General features: G+C 38.6%; 1 protein-coding gene across 6 annotated transcripts in view; it reads right to left on the bottom strand.

Annotated features, from left to right (window-relative positions):
- The window catches only part of eefsec (eukaryotic elongation factor, selenocysteine-tRNA-specific), an 85839-nt gene that overhangs the window by 55690 nt on the left and 12439 nt on the right, over positions 1-17710 (bottom strand). For 2 of the 6 annotated variants that reach the window (XM_086040070.1, XM_086040071.1), the window contains exon 8: positions 16005-16666. The exons of the other annotated variants lie outside the window; for them this stretch is intronic. In XM_086040070.1, coding sequence (XP_085896196.1) covers positions 16479-16666 — 188 coding nt within the window. In that variant the 3' untranslated portion in view covers positions 16005-16478. Of the gene's footprint in view, positions 1-16004; positions 16667-17710 lie in introns of those variants that run through there. 6 annotated transcript variants of the gene reach the window in all.

Below are 17710 nucleotides of genomic sequence, written 5' to 3'. Positions count from 1 at the left end.
CCAAAAAATGACATCACAACTACCCAGGGCTCAGGGAACGACCAATCACAGCTCGCCTGTTTTCTAAAGCTGATTGGTCGTTACCTGAGCCCTGGGTAGTTGTGATGTTATTTTCAGTCGACAGAAGTGACAAAATGGCCGCCCCAAGAGATGGCTAAAAACAAGTGGAACTCTTAGTCCACAAACGCAATATTTATCAGAATGCCTTGTTTCAACTAGTAGGCTTGCATAGAACATATTCTTGAAAAAAATATGTTTCGGTTGACTTCCTCTTTCAGACAAAAAGAAAATATTACTACTTCTCTACTATTATACATTACCTACAGGGTATCATGGCTTCACAGAATGTTTTAATAATGAAGTTTTTATAAGCTTACCAAACCGTATGAAAGAAAATGGTGATATGTGGAGAACATGTGAACTGATTCTAAACTGTTGTAACCTTTCACACTGCATAATGATTTATAATCACATTTTAGAAATATAATAAAAAGATATTGACAACAGCTAATGAGGATGCAAACCAAAAGCCCTCATCAACATTTGATTCGATGTGGATTACACAAGATCCGAAAAACGGTTGCACTCGAGGATACCACAAAAATCTAATTATTGTAAATTTGTGTCCTAACTGCTTACTTTTGGTTCTTGTTATGTAATATAAAAGGACAAGAACAAGCACAGCATTGCGTGAGCTCTCAGTATTCCCCGTTTGATTCTCTGAAAATGTTTGTGCAAATTAAATAGTGATGCGCAAGTGATCCAACTTTTCTCCTGATCGATCAAAGATAAAGAAATCATATTTGCAACACACACAAGTAAACACTGAGAAAGTTAGCAAGGAATAAAATAATTCTGCAAATGTCCAAATCTGTGAAAATATTTTCAATGTGAAGGTGTCTAATTAAAAGACAAAGTTTCATCTCACACTGAAGTGGAACCGTTACAAAGGTCAACCCACAATTATTTTTTGCCTTTATTTTCCCATCGGGAAGAAATGTCCAGGGCCAAACTCTCACCATCACAAAACCTGTCCTAAGTATAAAGGACATTTTAGTCATAGTCTAAGTGGCAGGCAAGTGGAAGATATTAACACCCTATTACAGTAATAGTAAATAATAGTGATTCTCAGGTGATTAGCAGCATTGTCGCATGCATTAAATAAGTACAAAACGGTTTGAGCGTGACTGCTAAATAAGCCACCATAGAGCCAAATAAAGTGTGATGAAACTGTTAGTTTACTAGTATTCTTTTATTTTGAAGGCCAGGATTTTGTTGCCTTGTGTTGTTAAAGAAAAAGCTTGCATTGTGGAGTATGCCTTGACGTGTTGCACCCCACTCGTTATTTTTTAAAATATTTTTTATTTATGTATTTATTTTTACACAATACGACAGAAAGTTCAGGGTGCCCGCCATTTGATAAAGAGAGTGTGAAACAATACACAATTCGAGACAGGATAACCTCGCTTCATCGTTGCTGTATACGCTAGCAAGAGTCCTCAGTAAAGGTTAAGTAGAGATGAACAATTAATCAAATTCAAATTTCAAAGGTTGCTATTTTGAGAGAAAAAAAAAACTGCTTCCTGTCTCTAGATAAGTTTAGTGCTTTAAAAGTGCAATCCACATATCGTTGTTTCATGAAACTTGTTGTTGAAAGTTGAATTAATAAAGCAACAGATTCATTTTCATTATTGTTGTGATGACATTTATGACTTACTAACAGGGCCGGGCATTCCGCCTATGTCAGACAATTTTTTTTTTTTAGTTTGTCGAAGTCGGTAGTCGGAAACGCCAACAGAAGTCCATTTAAAATGATAGTCGGACCGGCTTATAGACGATTACTATTTGGTCTGGCCAGACAAAATGGCGGATAAATGGACTGCGGATTTTTTGTAAAATGGCCAGCTGTGTTTATTAATTTATGTTTACGGCACACTTGTTTGGTAAAATTCTGTGAATCGATCATAGTGCATGATTAAAAGAATGTAAGTCAAAATGTTCAGCGAATTACCAACTCTAATTGAAGTAGATAAACTGCCTTTCATTTTACTTTTATGGTTCTGATGTTTTTTATTGTAATACATATGAAATTATTGCTTGTGTAGGTTAAAAAAAAATACATGGGAAGGACTTTGAAAAAAATAATTGCTTATTAAATCTCAATTGTAATATTAAGGAAAAAAAATTGCAATTAGATTATTTTTCAAAATCATCCAGCCCGAATGTTAAATGTTAATTTCCCTACTCATGAATCATCTATATTTAGTTCACACTTTTTTCATTTTGCTCGCAAAGCCCTATAAAAAGTATTTTTGTTAATATTTTTATGTTTTCTGGAATAGATCAATTAGATTTACATTTATTTCTGAGGGAAACATTTGTTTAGATTCCATACAATTCTGTTTTAGTCTGACTTTCTGGAACGGATTAATCACAAAAACCGAGGTTCCACTGTATATGTTTGAAATCATACTTCTAAATGTGTGCTAATTTGCCAAAAAGTATGGTGGATGTCTGCATGCAGATACAATTCGTTTAGAATTGTCACATCATAAAATGCAGATTTGACGCTTAATAAAGGCGCAGATGGTGAATAATAAAAAGCGAGATGACAAAGGGATCACCGAGTGTGCACCATCAGTCACCCTCCATTGGCCGCCTTCGTCTCCGCCATTGTCTCGGCACTGTGCAATGATGCCATATACACACACCTGATGATAAACATGCGGGAAGATGGACGTGTGATAAAGGGAAAATAGAAGAGACAAAGACCTGGTGGGAATCATTTTTTTTGGGGGGGGGGGTAAACACTGCATGAATTAGCCCGTCGGCTCACTCACAAGAGAACGCACGCAGACACTAGAAATAAAGTTTCTTTTTAATCATTGTTATGTGAAGAAAATAGCCTGTGACAAGCAGGTTTTCTTTCGCGCTTATGTATGCTTGTGTAGAATGTATGTTTAAGCCAATCAAAAAGGCTTCCAATTAAGAGACTCCTGTAAAAGGTTAGCGATTGTTTCCAGGAAAGAAAAAATCTCTATCTGCCTCCCATTTTCATATGAATGAGCTCTTTTAATTAAACCGAGCAGCTAATGAGAGGCTATAATCAAAATAATAGAATGTCGGAGCAGCTCTGTGAGGGAGGAACAAAAAAAAAAATAATAAAAAAAGCCCACGTGGACGACATATAGAACGAACAGCTAGAACAAGCGGCGCGTGAGAGAAAAAAGGAGATTAAGTGCTTCTGAACAGAAAACAGATAGCTGTTGTCTTTGAACCTTTCATGTTTTATTTTTCCCACCGACAGAAGTTGAAAGGATGAAGAATTTAGCGAAGACTTTGGTGCACAAAAGAAACGAGGGCTGAAGAAGAAATGCAGACTGGCATGTAGTCTAATGTGTGTGTCAGAAGATGGAAATGAAGTAAAGTGAGAGAAAGACACATGCAGGGAGATCTCAGATGAAAACCAAGCGGGGAAAAAAAGGCTCTCGTCTATTGTTGTGTCGGCATGTGCGTGCGTGGTGCTGCGGCTCGTTTGTGTGCCTGCTGTAATTTCTTCATTTGAAGGTTAATTAACACTCGCAGTCAAAAGTAACAGGACTGCAAATCAAAGGGAGTAAACAGTCTTGCGGATGCCTGAAGGGATTATTAGAAAAATAAACGAAAGCTGCGTAATACAATTAAAATTTTTGAAATATGAACTTGGGAAAGCAGTTTTCCTTTGATAGGACTTAAGTGATCAAGGACAAGTGAGGTAAACTTGAAGCAAATATGAAGCAATTGGACAAAAAAAACCCAACATCCAACAGCAACCATGAGCTCTATGCTCACTTTTGATTGACACGGTCAGAGAGGTATTCGTGAAACAATATGTGGATTTTTGTGTTGGTAGTTTCATGAGAGGGACATAATATTAGAAACAGCTCCCCAAGCATGAACATCCAGTAGCGTAGTAGGCCAATTCAAATGACAAAAAAATGCACTAAATGATTCAATTCAAATGAATTGCACGAAAGTGAAATTACTTAAATAAAGCTTGAAAAACAAACATATATTTTACCAGAATATGTTCTATGCCAACCCCCTAGTTGAAACACGGCATTCTGATAAATATTGCGTTTGTGGAATAAGTGTTAATCCACTAGTTTTTCGCCTTCTCTGGGGGCGGCCATTTTGTCTTCTGTCGACTGAAAATGACATCACAACTGCTCACAACACCCAATCACGGCTCAAGAAAACAGGTCAGCTGTGATTGGTCGTTGTGAGCATTTGCGACGTCATTTTCAGTCAACAGAAGACAAAATGGCCGCCCTAGCGATGGCTAAAAACGAGTCGATAAACACTTATTCTACAAACGCAAAATTAATCAGAATGCCGTTTCAACTAGTGGGACTTCTGGGAACATATTCTTGAAAAAAAATGTGCTTGGGTTGACTTCCGCTTTAAGAGTTAAATACAACTGAACTATACTTAGTGATTTTTGGGGGAGGTGAATCATATTCAAAACGCGGCAGACTGGTGGCACATAGCACATAGGGGAAAGAAAACATTACATTTTGGGTGTAGATTGAGGGTCTTTTTTTTTTTAATAACACTTTCTAAGTGTTATAGTCCTTTGGTGCATTGGACACTTTCATTAGGGCAGGGACTCATCAGAAGAGGCTGCTGTTTGAAAAAGGTATGTCGTAATTGACCATGTCACCATGAAAAAAATATTCGGGCCTTGGCGGACATCTGCCAAGGTCTCTCCACCTCTTATTTTAAACATGCATGCCAGCTGTTCGAAGCTATGCTACATAAACGCTACGACAAGTCCTGCAGGCAGCATTGCTTGGCTCAATATATTAACAGGAGGTCAGAACACTCTTGCATCCAATTCATAATACCACACAAAACAAATTACACAATTAGTTTTTGCTAAAAATGATCAAAAGTTCTAAACAAGATGTCTTTTTTTTTTCTTTTACTGGTTCAGCGGACAAGGTGTACAAAAACGGTTGGTGTGCACTCAAAATATGCTTTTGTGCCCCAAATTTCCTCTCGAAGAGGAAGTCAACCCAAAAATGTTCTTTACAATAATTTGTTCTATGCAGACCCACTAGTCCAAACATGGCATTCTGATTGGTATTATGTTTGTGGAATATGAGTTAAGTGGTAAAATCCAAACGTTTTTGTCCATCTCAAGGTGCAGCCATTTTGTCACTTGCTGTCAACTGATAATGACATCACAGTTATATATATATATATATATATATATATATATATATATATATATAGTGCTATCAAACTAAGGCACACAGACCGTTCATGGACTGGTGTGTGTGTTCTCGTATGCATGTGTTTGGGAGGCTTTTAAAGGCACACATATGTGCATATATTTGATTTGGGGCTGTGCCGTGTGCATGTCATCACTGGCAAAGCAGAGGGATATGAGCTAATTAGGAAGGAAGACAACCAAAGGGCCACAAAAAAAAGGGGGAGAAATCACATTAAAGGCATGGGAAGGGGGGGATTACTGTGAGAGGCGTTCTACTTTGAGCTCAAACAAAGTGCTAGACAAGGAGTAGAGTTTAGAGACTGATGAACAAGAGCGTTTGCTTTAGTATTTAAGACACGTGGCTCTCGCGTTACATTCCTTTTTGTGTCTCTCTCCAGTGTGTCCTTCCGTGTCTGTGTTGCCCTCTCGCAGGACTTGTCCCTTACCAAGCACGGCGCCGCTATCAGATGGGCAGCGGGCCACTGTTATCATAAACATAGATTTGGGAGGGCTTGCAGACATACATAAACAGCAGCACCACAGGCTGCAGTGTCACATCTCTTCTAAACCTCCGTCAGTCACTGTGCTCTTCTAAAAGCCTCATCAAGGCAGTGTTTGGGTCAGCCTGCCAGTGTTGCGCTTTCAGACGGCTCGCGCATACAACCGGAGTCACCACGGGGACCCCATTAGCCCCGGCCCAAAGCCATCAGAACTCCACTGTCCCTGGCTGTCAGTCCAGGATTCGTTCTGTATACATTGGGCCATTACTGAACATTACAGAACCCTCAGGGTACAATAAATACCTCTTAATCTGATATCCTTGTGTTTGCTTTGACTTGCAGGGTATTGTGGGTTTGAAATTTTACACAAGTGTAATACTCAGTGAGGAAACGCAAAGATCCTTAAAGCATTTTCACTTAACAACCATGAAATGTTCCGACGCGAAAAACAATGGACCTGAGGTCACAAAGAAGCATTATATGCTGTAATACTCCCTGCAAAAAGTTGAATCAAGACAACTTTACTCTTCTTGGTTGTTGAAGAATGTTTCACCTTGGACCCGCGTTACCTAAAAAGATTAGCCCCTCTGAAAAATGTGAATATTCGATAATATTCCGATGATTTTAAACACAACTGAGTGGAGGCTTCAAATCTTAGCCAAGTGCCATTACCAAAATTATCTTTATATTTGATTTACTTTTTAAATACTGTTGTTTTATTTTTATCACTCAGTGTCAACATGCTATTAACATGAAAGCATGTTCATTTCACGTATTTGCTCATTCTGTGCTAAGAACTTCTTCATATTACTTTCAATCCTGTTTGTCAACTAAAGGCCTTTCAGTATACAAAACAATGACATTAAAAAAAATGATTTGCCTGAAATGAGCCGCCAGCAATTTTGAGTCGTTCAATATGCGCATTATCAATTTTAGAAAAAAGACAGAACTAATCATTTTCTGAGAGACGACAAGCAATGGCACCAATTTAGTTGAATGGCCCTTGTACATTTAACTGTTTTAGAATCATGTCAGTTTAAGACGCTGAACAGTTTCTTTTCATCTCCATTATTTTCATCACAATTTTTTTTTCGAAATAGCACCAGCATACTGCATTAAAAACCTTACACCTTCTTCTGTGTACATTTGAAATGACTGCAATGTATAAGAAGATTAACTAGTTGTGTTGTCAAGAAAGTTTTCATTCAAATCTTGGTGTTTTATGTATTTATCACAACACTAATGTCAACGGAGACTAGTCTTGCCGGTGACAAATAGCGGACCAACAGAAAGCTAGCTAGCCAAATGCGGAACAAACGTTACCCCCAAAAATCTACCTTTAAAGGTTCTCGTGATGCTGAAACAAATGTCTCGACTTAAATCACAAGACAAGCACCTTGTTTCTAGTCAGGGTCAATGGTTGTAACCATTTTGCATCGATATGCATTTAGTTTAGTGGTTTCTGGTGTCAAGTCAATTGTATTTGTATGGCACCACATCCCCCAGGCACCCTACATTAAGAGAGGCTCTGACCTCTCCTCTACTGCGATATTATTTTCAGCAGTCCCATGAGCGTTGACAGTGAAGCTGCAGCTAGCTTTGGACAACCACGAGGCTCCGTGTCATTGGCCTTTCCCAGCTATGAGGTATGACTTGAATTTAGCAGTGTTTTTCTCTGGTTTTTGGCATGCTTGAGATAGGCAGCACTAAAGACATGTTTAGCAGTTTTGGTGTTTGTTAGCCATGCTAAAGTAGCATTCTCAAAATGTCAACATGTCTCCTGATCAGCCCGCTCGAACCGAAGACATACTTTTCTGGTACCGTTTTTGATTTTCTGCAAATCGCTCAAGCTTAAATCGAACACGCGTTGTTTTGAAAATGTGTTGCAGTTTCACTCCAAGTCGTGGAGTGTCGTTCGGCTGATACTGACGACACCGCAGGGCGGAATTTCCTCTTCCTCCTATGGCCAATTCCGGTCGGCGTTTTTCCCGACGATCAAAACGACAGCAGCAACAATGGATATCGTGCCTGCTGCAACAAAGGGATCTAGGTGACTAGACGATGCATTTAATTGTATTGCGAAATCAATCAGGAAAGTGGCGGCGAAGGTGGTACGTGCGTGTGTAGGCCTCTTTACACACACATACGTGACAGAACATCCATGCCACTGCCAAACTAGTTTGCTAAGCAGCAGGAACAAGCTGCGTGGTGGATCCTCTCCTCCGTGGTGACAAATAAATTGCCCTCAAAGAACCGGCGAGCCGGGGAGAAATATACTTCATCGCAACATGTGACACAACGGGCCAATCGCGAGAGAGAATGCGCGTGGCGTCGCACAGCAACAATTTCTGACGTGTGGGTTGCAGACCTTTCGACAATGCAATGCGGCAGTTGTCGCCCGTGCCGACGCGGGAGTATAAAGAAGCCTTAACACCGTCACAAGTGTTATTTGTGTAATCCTACCATTACCGTTGCCGTCCTAAAGTTAGCGTCAGTCGGCTAAGTAGTGCATCAGAAGTGGTGTGAATCGGTTTCAAAATAACAGCACTAACGGGAAGTGTAGTGTAAGATGCCTTAACCTTGCTTGCCGAACAGTGTTTGGTAAATGTGACTTGTGAAGTGTAAAATGTCTTAGCCCATGTTTGTCCTTTTGCCCATTTTAGCAATTTCTGATCTCATACTTGTCAGGACATTCAATTGTAAATTTGATTTTTGATCAAATGCAATATGAATTTCATTGAAGGGAATGATACCCTAAGTGTAAAATTGGGTATCTTCGTTAAAACGTGAACTAAAGTGGCCCGGTCCGATCCCTGAAGCTCCAGGGCTGAAAATGAGTCCCGCTCCGGCCCTGTACTCTACCCTCAAAAGTTAAGAGAAGGTCACATTAAGTACACCCGTAGAGGTTATAGTATATTTTAGGTAAAAACAGAAAATCCCTGAATTATTGTGAGTAGTCTGCATAAAAATAAATACCTAAAAAGATAAAGAAATGTTCTGAAAAAATGTTTCCTCAAGGTACTATTATTCAATGTCTTTATCTAGCAAAACATATTTTCCAAGTCAATCTGTGTCCAGGTCAGTAGCAAACACCGGACCCTTGCTGCTCTCATCTAAGAGAAAGACAATGATAAGATGATATCGACAACAGCAGACCCCGGCTCGTATTTTTGGAGGTGACGTCGCGGGTGAACTCTGACCCGCGCTGCTGAGCTCAGCTGTAATGATCGTCTGTTATTGTGCCTGTCAATGGCCGCCGCCGCTGTCCTAAAGTGACGAATAGGATGACAAATACAATACTGGCCCCTTCAGCTTTGGCGTGATCGCCGTGTGGCGAACGCGTGTGAATGACTCGGAGATATGGCAACGCTTTATCAATATGCCGCTTTATTGAACTGGCAGCGCTCGTTTGCATGGCTGTTTTGTTGTCTTGCTGCTTAGGCTGAGACAGGCGCAGACACGCAGACAATTCGAGCGGTGACGGCGGAACAATGGCAATCTTTACGGGCTTTTCTTTCACTCTGGCATTCTGGTTTCCCCTTGCAGATTTAACAACAGATCAGCTAATTAGCCCCAGTTTGATTTGCAAAGGACATAAGTCGCTGGGAGATAAGTGCATGCATAAATGCTCAAAGCATTCTTCACTAGTAACATTCTGCAATAAACCAAGTTGAACCGACACCATATAGTGCATTTATTCCCAATGACAATTCACAAAAGATTTGCGCAGCTGAGCAGGTGGGAGATAACAAGTGCCGGAAATGGGAAAGGTGGACTGAAAGAGGCGGCGGCGCTATTAATTAAACGACCGCCATTTTTAATCACAGCTAATTACGTTGGAAGGCGAGAATGTGATTCTATCACATGCGTGAGTGTTCTTTGGTCTCAAAGCTACATGCAGCGTTTGTCATCGATTCATCAGCTGGAGATCACAATCGAAATATTTTATCGTAAAGGGTTGCGACAAAGCCAAAATTCGAACCCCGATACCTGCAGAAAGTACCTCGATACCATGGCAGAAACCTGAAACATCAGTAAAAGCAGTGGAATCATAGATAGCTATTTCAAATTTTGGGTGTTTTTATTCAGTCAAAATAATATTTAGCAATGCAGGATATTGAAAATTAAAAATGATGTATATTCCCTCTCGATAAAATAAAATGTTAAAAACAACACGCAGGTTTGTAGTTACTGTTGAATCAATGCCAATTTTGCATCAAACCAGCAGACTTTTGCTGGTTAATTGTCTTTATTTTACGGCTCTTAGTTACAGTAAACTTCAACTGGGAGTGAAAAATAAACAGAATGGAGACATGATCGCTATCTGATTAACTGCACACAGCCACTCTTAAAAATACCGGCACCAAAAATATGTACGATTGTACTGTTTTGACGGAGAGGTATTGCAGTACTTTTTTAATCCCAGTACATTAGGCACCCCTAGTATCGTTTCAATATCATATAGTAATCTTTTATGGTACTTTATTGAAACACTTTGTTTCTGAATAAATAAATATAAATAAATATATAATGATAATAGACAGAATAAATATTGTTATGTGTTACTTCCCTACTCTGTTTACTTTGTTTGAAAAAAAAAAAAAAGGTCCTATTCTCTAGATCAGGGATAGGCAATTATGGCCCAACGGCCTTGATTATTTATCCCAAAAATTCAAAAATAAAAAATAAAACATTTTTTAGGAATGTTTTGGAAATGTTTTTCTTCTTTTTTTTTACAAACCAAAAATATTCTTCAACAAACGCTGATAATCTTTAGGATATGTTTTCCACAAGAAAAACGGGGGTAAATGGGGGGATCCTAAAAAAAAAAAAAAAAAAGAATACAAAAATCTGAAAATATGCAAATCCGCAGGTGCCGAATATGCAGGTGTCAACTGTAGTTTTTAGTTGTAATATCACCACGAGATGGCAGACGTGTGCATTGCGCATAAAAAAGGTGTGACAATTTTTTACAAAATGAGTTCTTGCACTTAAAGGGATACTTTGCAAATGTTTCCATTTTCATTTTACCTGAGCCCTGAGTACATGTAATATAATTTTCAGTCGACAAGTGGCAAAATGCATTTTTGAAGGTGTCAATTGTACATGAAATAGACAAAATATGAACTTTTTACAGCTGAAAATGGAAAAATGAATAAACTATTCCTTTAATGTTGGTTTCTTGTTCAGAAGTTTTATGCCGTCCTTGAATGGTCATTTTTATGGAAGTGAGCCCTTTGCACTGGAAAAAAAATACTGTATATGTGGTTATTTTGTTGTTTGCTTCAAACCGATTATTGTTGGATTAGGATAGTGGATCTTTTATACTTGCAGTGAAAAAAGTACCACAAAAAAAATGAACTATATTACGAGCATGTATTTTGCATGTATGCTGGCGTTTTGTCCATATTCAAAATAATGTGTGGCCCACCAGTAGCACTGGTGAAAAATTGTGGCTTCCACCAGAATGGGAGTTCCCATCCCTGGTCTATAGATAAAAACTGATTGCTGTTACTTTGTTTTAATAAACCAAGTGCTAACAACTATGGAAAATCAATGTAATGTTTTGAGTAAATGATAAGAGTTCCTTTTTTTTTTGCTTAACCTAGACTTATTTGCAGTCATCTCAAAATCTGTGGACAATTTTGCGACTAAACTGTACATTACGCTCATTCTGAAGCTTGTTTGATATACAGTATATTCTATTAAACGTACAACATGATTATGATTGTATTGCTACCGATAAAACGTGATCATTGGACTCATCAAATTTTCAATCCTCTCTATTCTAAGATGACTTCATATCATGATTGTTGGTAAACATCGTATAAGTGCATCGGCAATTCCATTCCCGCACTGATTTTCGACGCCGTACTTAAACCCCAGATTCATGTGAATAAAGTTTTACTGTTTTGGAGCGTCAAATAAACCTTAAAACAAGTAATTTGGGGCAAGATATTAATGCAAGGAGAGCGCGTTAGGAGGATCCCCAGTGGTTAAATTGCTAATTAATGTTGCATCCATTTATCAGTCAAATGGCGGCTAATTAGTCTTTTCAATCTCGTCTGCCTTGAGACACATTTGAAACTGGTTCTATCGCCCTCCTCCTCAGCCTTGTCAATTACCCCCTCCTCCGTGCTGCTTTGTCTCGGGAGAAGCAGGCCTGTTATCTGTGCACATCGACGCTCGTTCCCCATCTGTAAACATTGGGCCGCTCAGAGGTTGACCCGCAGCTACTGTGGCGACCTGGAGGTTACCCGGTTACAGGCGCACGGATGGAAAATCATCACGTCTGGGCGTTATCACTAAGGGGAGCTGTAAAAGTGGTGCTGAATGGGAAACGGTGGCGAGGGAACGGTGCGACTCAGGATGGATTTCGGGAATAGAAGACATCATGAGGATAATATCAATAAAGCTATTTATAAAATTGGGATAAAAAGATATATTTTTAACCGAAGACGTGAAAATTAGCATAGACAGCATAAAACATACGGGAAAGTGATTTCTTTTTCTTCACTAATCCACTTTCAAGCTTATTTGTTAAACTTGTATCAGTAGCAGTGGTTCATTCCCATTGAATAAGATTTTATCATGAAAACAATTATATCTTTAAGGGAGGAAATGATTTATATCTAGATAATATTTACATATAGATTTAGCGTGGATGTTTGACATTTGAGACTTAGTTTATCAAAGGGACATTTACTTGCTTGTATTGCCTGTATACAAAAAGTTGAGTCAGCCTGCCCACCCATGTAATGTGAGATTACAAGTTTTTGAGCAACCTTTTTTTTGATAAATGTAATTATCTGGCAAGAAAGTTTATTCGCGGAGGACAATTGGTGCACAAGGCAATTCAAAGAGGTGTAAAGATACATAAAATTATAAGAACGAAAATGAAATCACAAAAGCAAAAATCATTAAATGAAAAAATGTGCAAAAAATTGCACCAAAAATGGATCCAAAAATGTGCACAAAAATACTTTCAGATGTCATATTCAGAGCTAAAAAAGTTAAAACTGTTTTTAAATAAAATCATCAAAGTGAAATTCAGCGGCCCGGTAACAAAGTGAAAAAGTAATCTATACATTTTCTACCACTTTCGCAAGCCTTGTCGCAACCCCCTTGCCCCGCCCCTGGTCCTTATTATAATGATGCTGTTGTTTGTATGAGACAGGACCGCATCCAACTAAAACAAGCGTAGTGAAGTGTTTTTAATTATCCTTCATACACATATTTAGCATGTTGGCAGTATATTGAATAGAATACGGATAATCATATCATTAAAAAGTTAAACTTACCATTACTGTACTGTAACTGTAGAAAATGATAATAGTTTATTGATAACAATATCATGAACTGTGTTGTGTTCAAATGTGCACGCAGTCACTCGAAATTTGAAGTTACCATGAATTTCCCAGCAATGTTGATCTCACTTATGATTATCGTACGTGTATTGCTCTGTTCCAGAATCTGCTTTTCTGGACAGCGCAGTGCATGAAAAAATTCAATTAAAAGGAGGAATTGACTCCTTAAAGAAAGTGATCTATATTCGAAATGCTGTGCAACGTCTATTAATTGTACTATTTATTATTGTTTACTCTTGTGATGTTACTGTCTGATGCTGACATTGTGCATTTATTGCTTGTGTAGTAAAGAGATAACAGATACTTGAATCCACATTCAAATATGGGGCCAAAACTGGAAATGGTCATTCGACCTGCATTGTTGATCCAGCCAAACAATACATGACATCATGGGTCCGTCTCTTGTGTGCGTACAGGTGAGAACACACTCTGTTCAACAGTCCCACAACCTCCCTGTGTGTCAGCCCCCCTGCATAAGTCTCATCTGTCTTTAAAGCAGATTACACAAGCGCCCTCACCGAAGCTCGGAAGGCTTCCCTCACATACAAACACAACAGGATTAGCATGCATTTTAAGATTGGAGGGGATTGGCTGGAGCAAGCTTCCGCTCCCGTGTCCGCTTTAATGAGAAAAGAGGATGTTCTTTATCAAGACAAGGAGGATCCACATAATAATCGTTTCCTAAGACGTACTGACAAATAGAGCATATTAAGGTTTATTTATTTATTTATTTTTCAATTATGTGGTTCAAAACGTCAAATAGCTTTTGGTTTATGTACGGTATTTATCGATCAATTAGGGGTGTTATGATTGTTTAAGTAATATGATTCATGATAGGATGAAAATGTCAGAACAGTTTTTCATAATGATATACAGGGTGACACACAAAAGAAGAAAAAAAAAACGGGCCCCAACTTTTAATACATATCATTTCTTACATTTTTTTATAGAACCAAATGCAACTTGAGAAATAACTAGTTTGTTTTGTTTAAAACAATTATACTCATTGGCTCTTTCTTCTTCAGAAATCCATTTTCAAATTTCCAAATCCAAATCGAGGTGTGTTTTTTGTTTTCACCCTACATAATACAAAATCTGTATCAACAATTATTTCTGCCTTAACAAGGACAACGAACACTGCTTATGAAATGAGGTGTTTGTTTAAGATGAATAAAAATGTTTATTGGACTTGCACTTTAACGTAATAAAGACTGCACTGCATTATACATAAAGATCTTTTTTTTTTGTATTTTGGTGACCTTTTCTGTTTTCACATCAAAACAACAACAGATGATACATCTAATAAACTGACAAAATTGAATTCACATTATGCTGAATTGACGACGCTGAATACTACTAAAGGTGTGCAATGAGGGATTAATTAGTGGCGGAACGTATCATGGAAAGAAAAAGGAGAATGGATGGCGAATGACTGCTGCTAGAAAGCGAAATTGGAGAGACACAGGAGTAAAACGAATATTTTTCCCCCTCTCTGCCTCCTTTTCTATAAGAGGAACGCAAGGAGATAAGACTAAAAGGACTGTCACTCAGGGGAACAAACCTTCCAGTGTCCCCTCTTGCTCCCGCTCCTCCCGTTCTCTCCAATTTCCTCAGATTCCTGCTAAGATAGAAGCACTGTTCACAGCGGCCATTGCCCCTCCCCTTCAAGCTCACAGCCAATGTATTATACATGTCATCTTTAAGTGTTTTCAGCCAGGCTGATGTATGTGTCCATTACTCAAGACATTTTATTACAATTCCCTATTAAAAAGCAGTAGAAGCTATTTATTAGGGTAGACCACCTACAATGAAAAGTAACAGTAACAAGCAACGGCAGGACAAAAAACAAACCTCAATACTCATGTAAGTATTGACAGGTATTAGTTTAACGGCACATTTATTTTTGTGGTTGTTTGCGATGATGCACTGCACATTTCAAATAATAAAGGTTTAGAATATTTCGAGCGTCGTAGGCCCGTCGGCGCACCGAGTGATGCATGAGCGCCCCCCCCAAGCCCCCAAAACATAAATAAATACAGAAGCAATTTCGAGTACTAAGCGTAGACTCAGCCGGATGGTGTAGAGTATATTCAGTATTGTGTTTTACAATAATACTTAACTATATTTACAATTTCAGATACCTGAGGCTAGAAAGCAAAGTGTGGAGAGTCTCAGTTGCCGATCATCGCCAACGGAATCTCAAAATACACTCTCATTTATTCATGGCAGTTATCTCTCAGTGTAAATGCACTTCTTCCTTGACAATGGCACCATGTTTTTGTGGTTCAATAAAAATAATAATAATAATAATAAAGTACAGTATACTGTATGCGGTGCTTTTAAAGCAAATACGGGTTGTCATTTTTCCATTGCAGCGCTTCAGTAAGATGTGCAGTGCTCAACTGCTTGGTGTGTGAGTGTGAGTCACAATTTTTTTTCACGATTGTCCATAAATCGTTTGATTTTTTTGAGTTTTCAACAATAAATCATTTTTTTCCTGTGAGAATTTTTTTTTAATTTTTTTAAAGAAATTTAAAAAAAAAAATGCACATTCTAATTTGCTTGGACAGTCATGAAATTTAGAGTAGTAAATGTTAGAGTATTGTTCACTCAAATTGTTTGGTGTTTATATGTGCTCAAGCTCTGCAGTACATATGAGTCAGTGTGATATTACAACAATCTATTTAGATGATTATGGGTTCTAATGTGCCCTTGGTGCTTTTGCACAAATGCAGCACAAATACCTTTTGTAATGGCATTCCCCACCCCCTGCTAATTAATTCACCCTCTTTTGGAGCCCTGCAATTGCATTGATAATGCAAAATGATTAATAAAGCACATCACAACTAAAGATGTAAAAATAATGAATGGCAAATGGAGTCTCTGATAGGGTTTAGTTTATTTGTGTGACTTTTCCATATAATATATAACTGATATAATTGCAGTTCAAAACCCTTCCACTGTTGTCATTACAAGAAATGTCAAAAAGAAAATTACGGCATGATTAATCATTGACCCCAGTGACAGAGCAAGAGACAGATAAGAACATGATTGCTTTATAACACCAATTTTGTTTTTCATACTCTGCTGGTTTGAAAACCGACCATTACCAGATATGTACAGAAAAAAAATCGTATTTGCAAATCAGTTTTGCGTTATTGTACAAATGCATTATTGTCAGAAAAGTGAATCGAGTCCATCTCCGTACGGTCAGATTAAACTTTTCCCAGCAGTTGCAGCTATATCATTTTACATCATTTAATTGAAGCATTTTCCACCCCCATAAAATTAAGTCGGTGCAGTCTTGCTCAAAGGACAAAGAGTCTTGTTGAACGTTCAAATAGCAGTTGGAGGTCACAACTGAACCATCTTCTTGTGGGGGTCAAAGACATAGCGCTTGAAATCTAAGTGAATGCTAACATGCTGAGCGTCCGCTTTGGGCTCGTCTTCATTTGCGGTGCCTCCGTCTTTGCCGCCCCCCTTTCCCTTTTTCTTGGAAGTGGTCGACGACAGCAACTGCTTGGTTTCTGGGCAGAGACCCTCTAAAGAGAAGATCCGCAGACATATATTTTTTTTTTAAGTATCTATTTTTTTTTTTTTTTAAACCCATTGACCTTCATGCCTTATGAGGATCTCAAAATTCTGTATTCTGTGGACATTTTATTAGGCACACCTGAGCCACCTCTTAAGACCACTGCTATCATGTCGCAATTATAGAAACCATCAGAGGTGGGCATTTTACTAAATTTGGTTGGTCTGGCATTCGTCGTCACTCAGCGGCCGGGGTACCCATACGTCATTCCTCAGTCAGCTCGTTTTTTGTGTTGAACTGAACTGTAATTGTCGGTTGGTCAGTCTGCCCCCCCCCCCCCCAAAAAAACCGTCATCAAAATAGGCGTGCGTCAGTGACGGACCGTCACTGTCAGACCGTTACCGATGGATGCGGTTCGTGATGATTACTTTGATGGACGAAAATCCTCTTCCATCAGTGCATAGTCCTCCATTTTTAAAAAGTGCCCCGTCATCCGTCAACAAAAAGGGGCATCCGTCTGACAGAATGCCCACCTCTGGAGACAATCAATACTACATAAAAACGCTACATAAAAGCATGCACATGCATCATCTGGAGTAGTTCAAAATCAATTTACCGTACTAATATGACCCGCAAAATCCCATAAAATGTGTGTAAAGTATCACCAGAGATGCCTATTATTAAACGTATTCATGTGTGCAGATGGCTACAGATGTGTTTTGCTAGTTGAACTTGGCTTGCTCTGACCAACCAATCAGAGAAAAGGCCAGCACTACTGATTCTGAAGGCCTTGGATTACATTGGCATGGCAGCACAGAGAGGCTTGGATCTGACTGGACAAAAAAATAAATCAATCTTTTGTAATGACTAGAACCACAAAACAAACATTAAGCTTTCATACAAGTCTTGAATCTCTGTCTTCCTTGTCCAATGTGTATTTTGGTGACGTTGATCACCAGTCTCAGAAGCATGTGCACTCGCCTTCCTCACGCCCTGCAGCCTTCAGTCTTCGGATTTAACAGTTGAAAATGTGCAGAAAGGCAGGCCTCTGTTC

The sequence above is a fragment of the Filicampus tigris genome, chromosome 9 (genome assembly GCF_054856515.1).
Source record: "Filicampus tigris isolate MCC_2025a chromosome 9, RoL_Ftig_1.0, whole genome shotgun sequence".
NCBI classification, from domain to species: domain Eukaryota; kingdom Metazoa; phylum Chordata; class Actinopteri; order Syngnathiformes; family Syngnathidae; genus Filicampus; species Filicampus tigris.
Note: the sequence above shows the minus strand (reverse complement) of the source record. Positions and strands in the feature narration are given on the sequence as shown.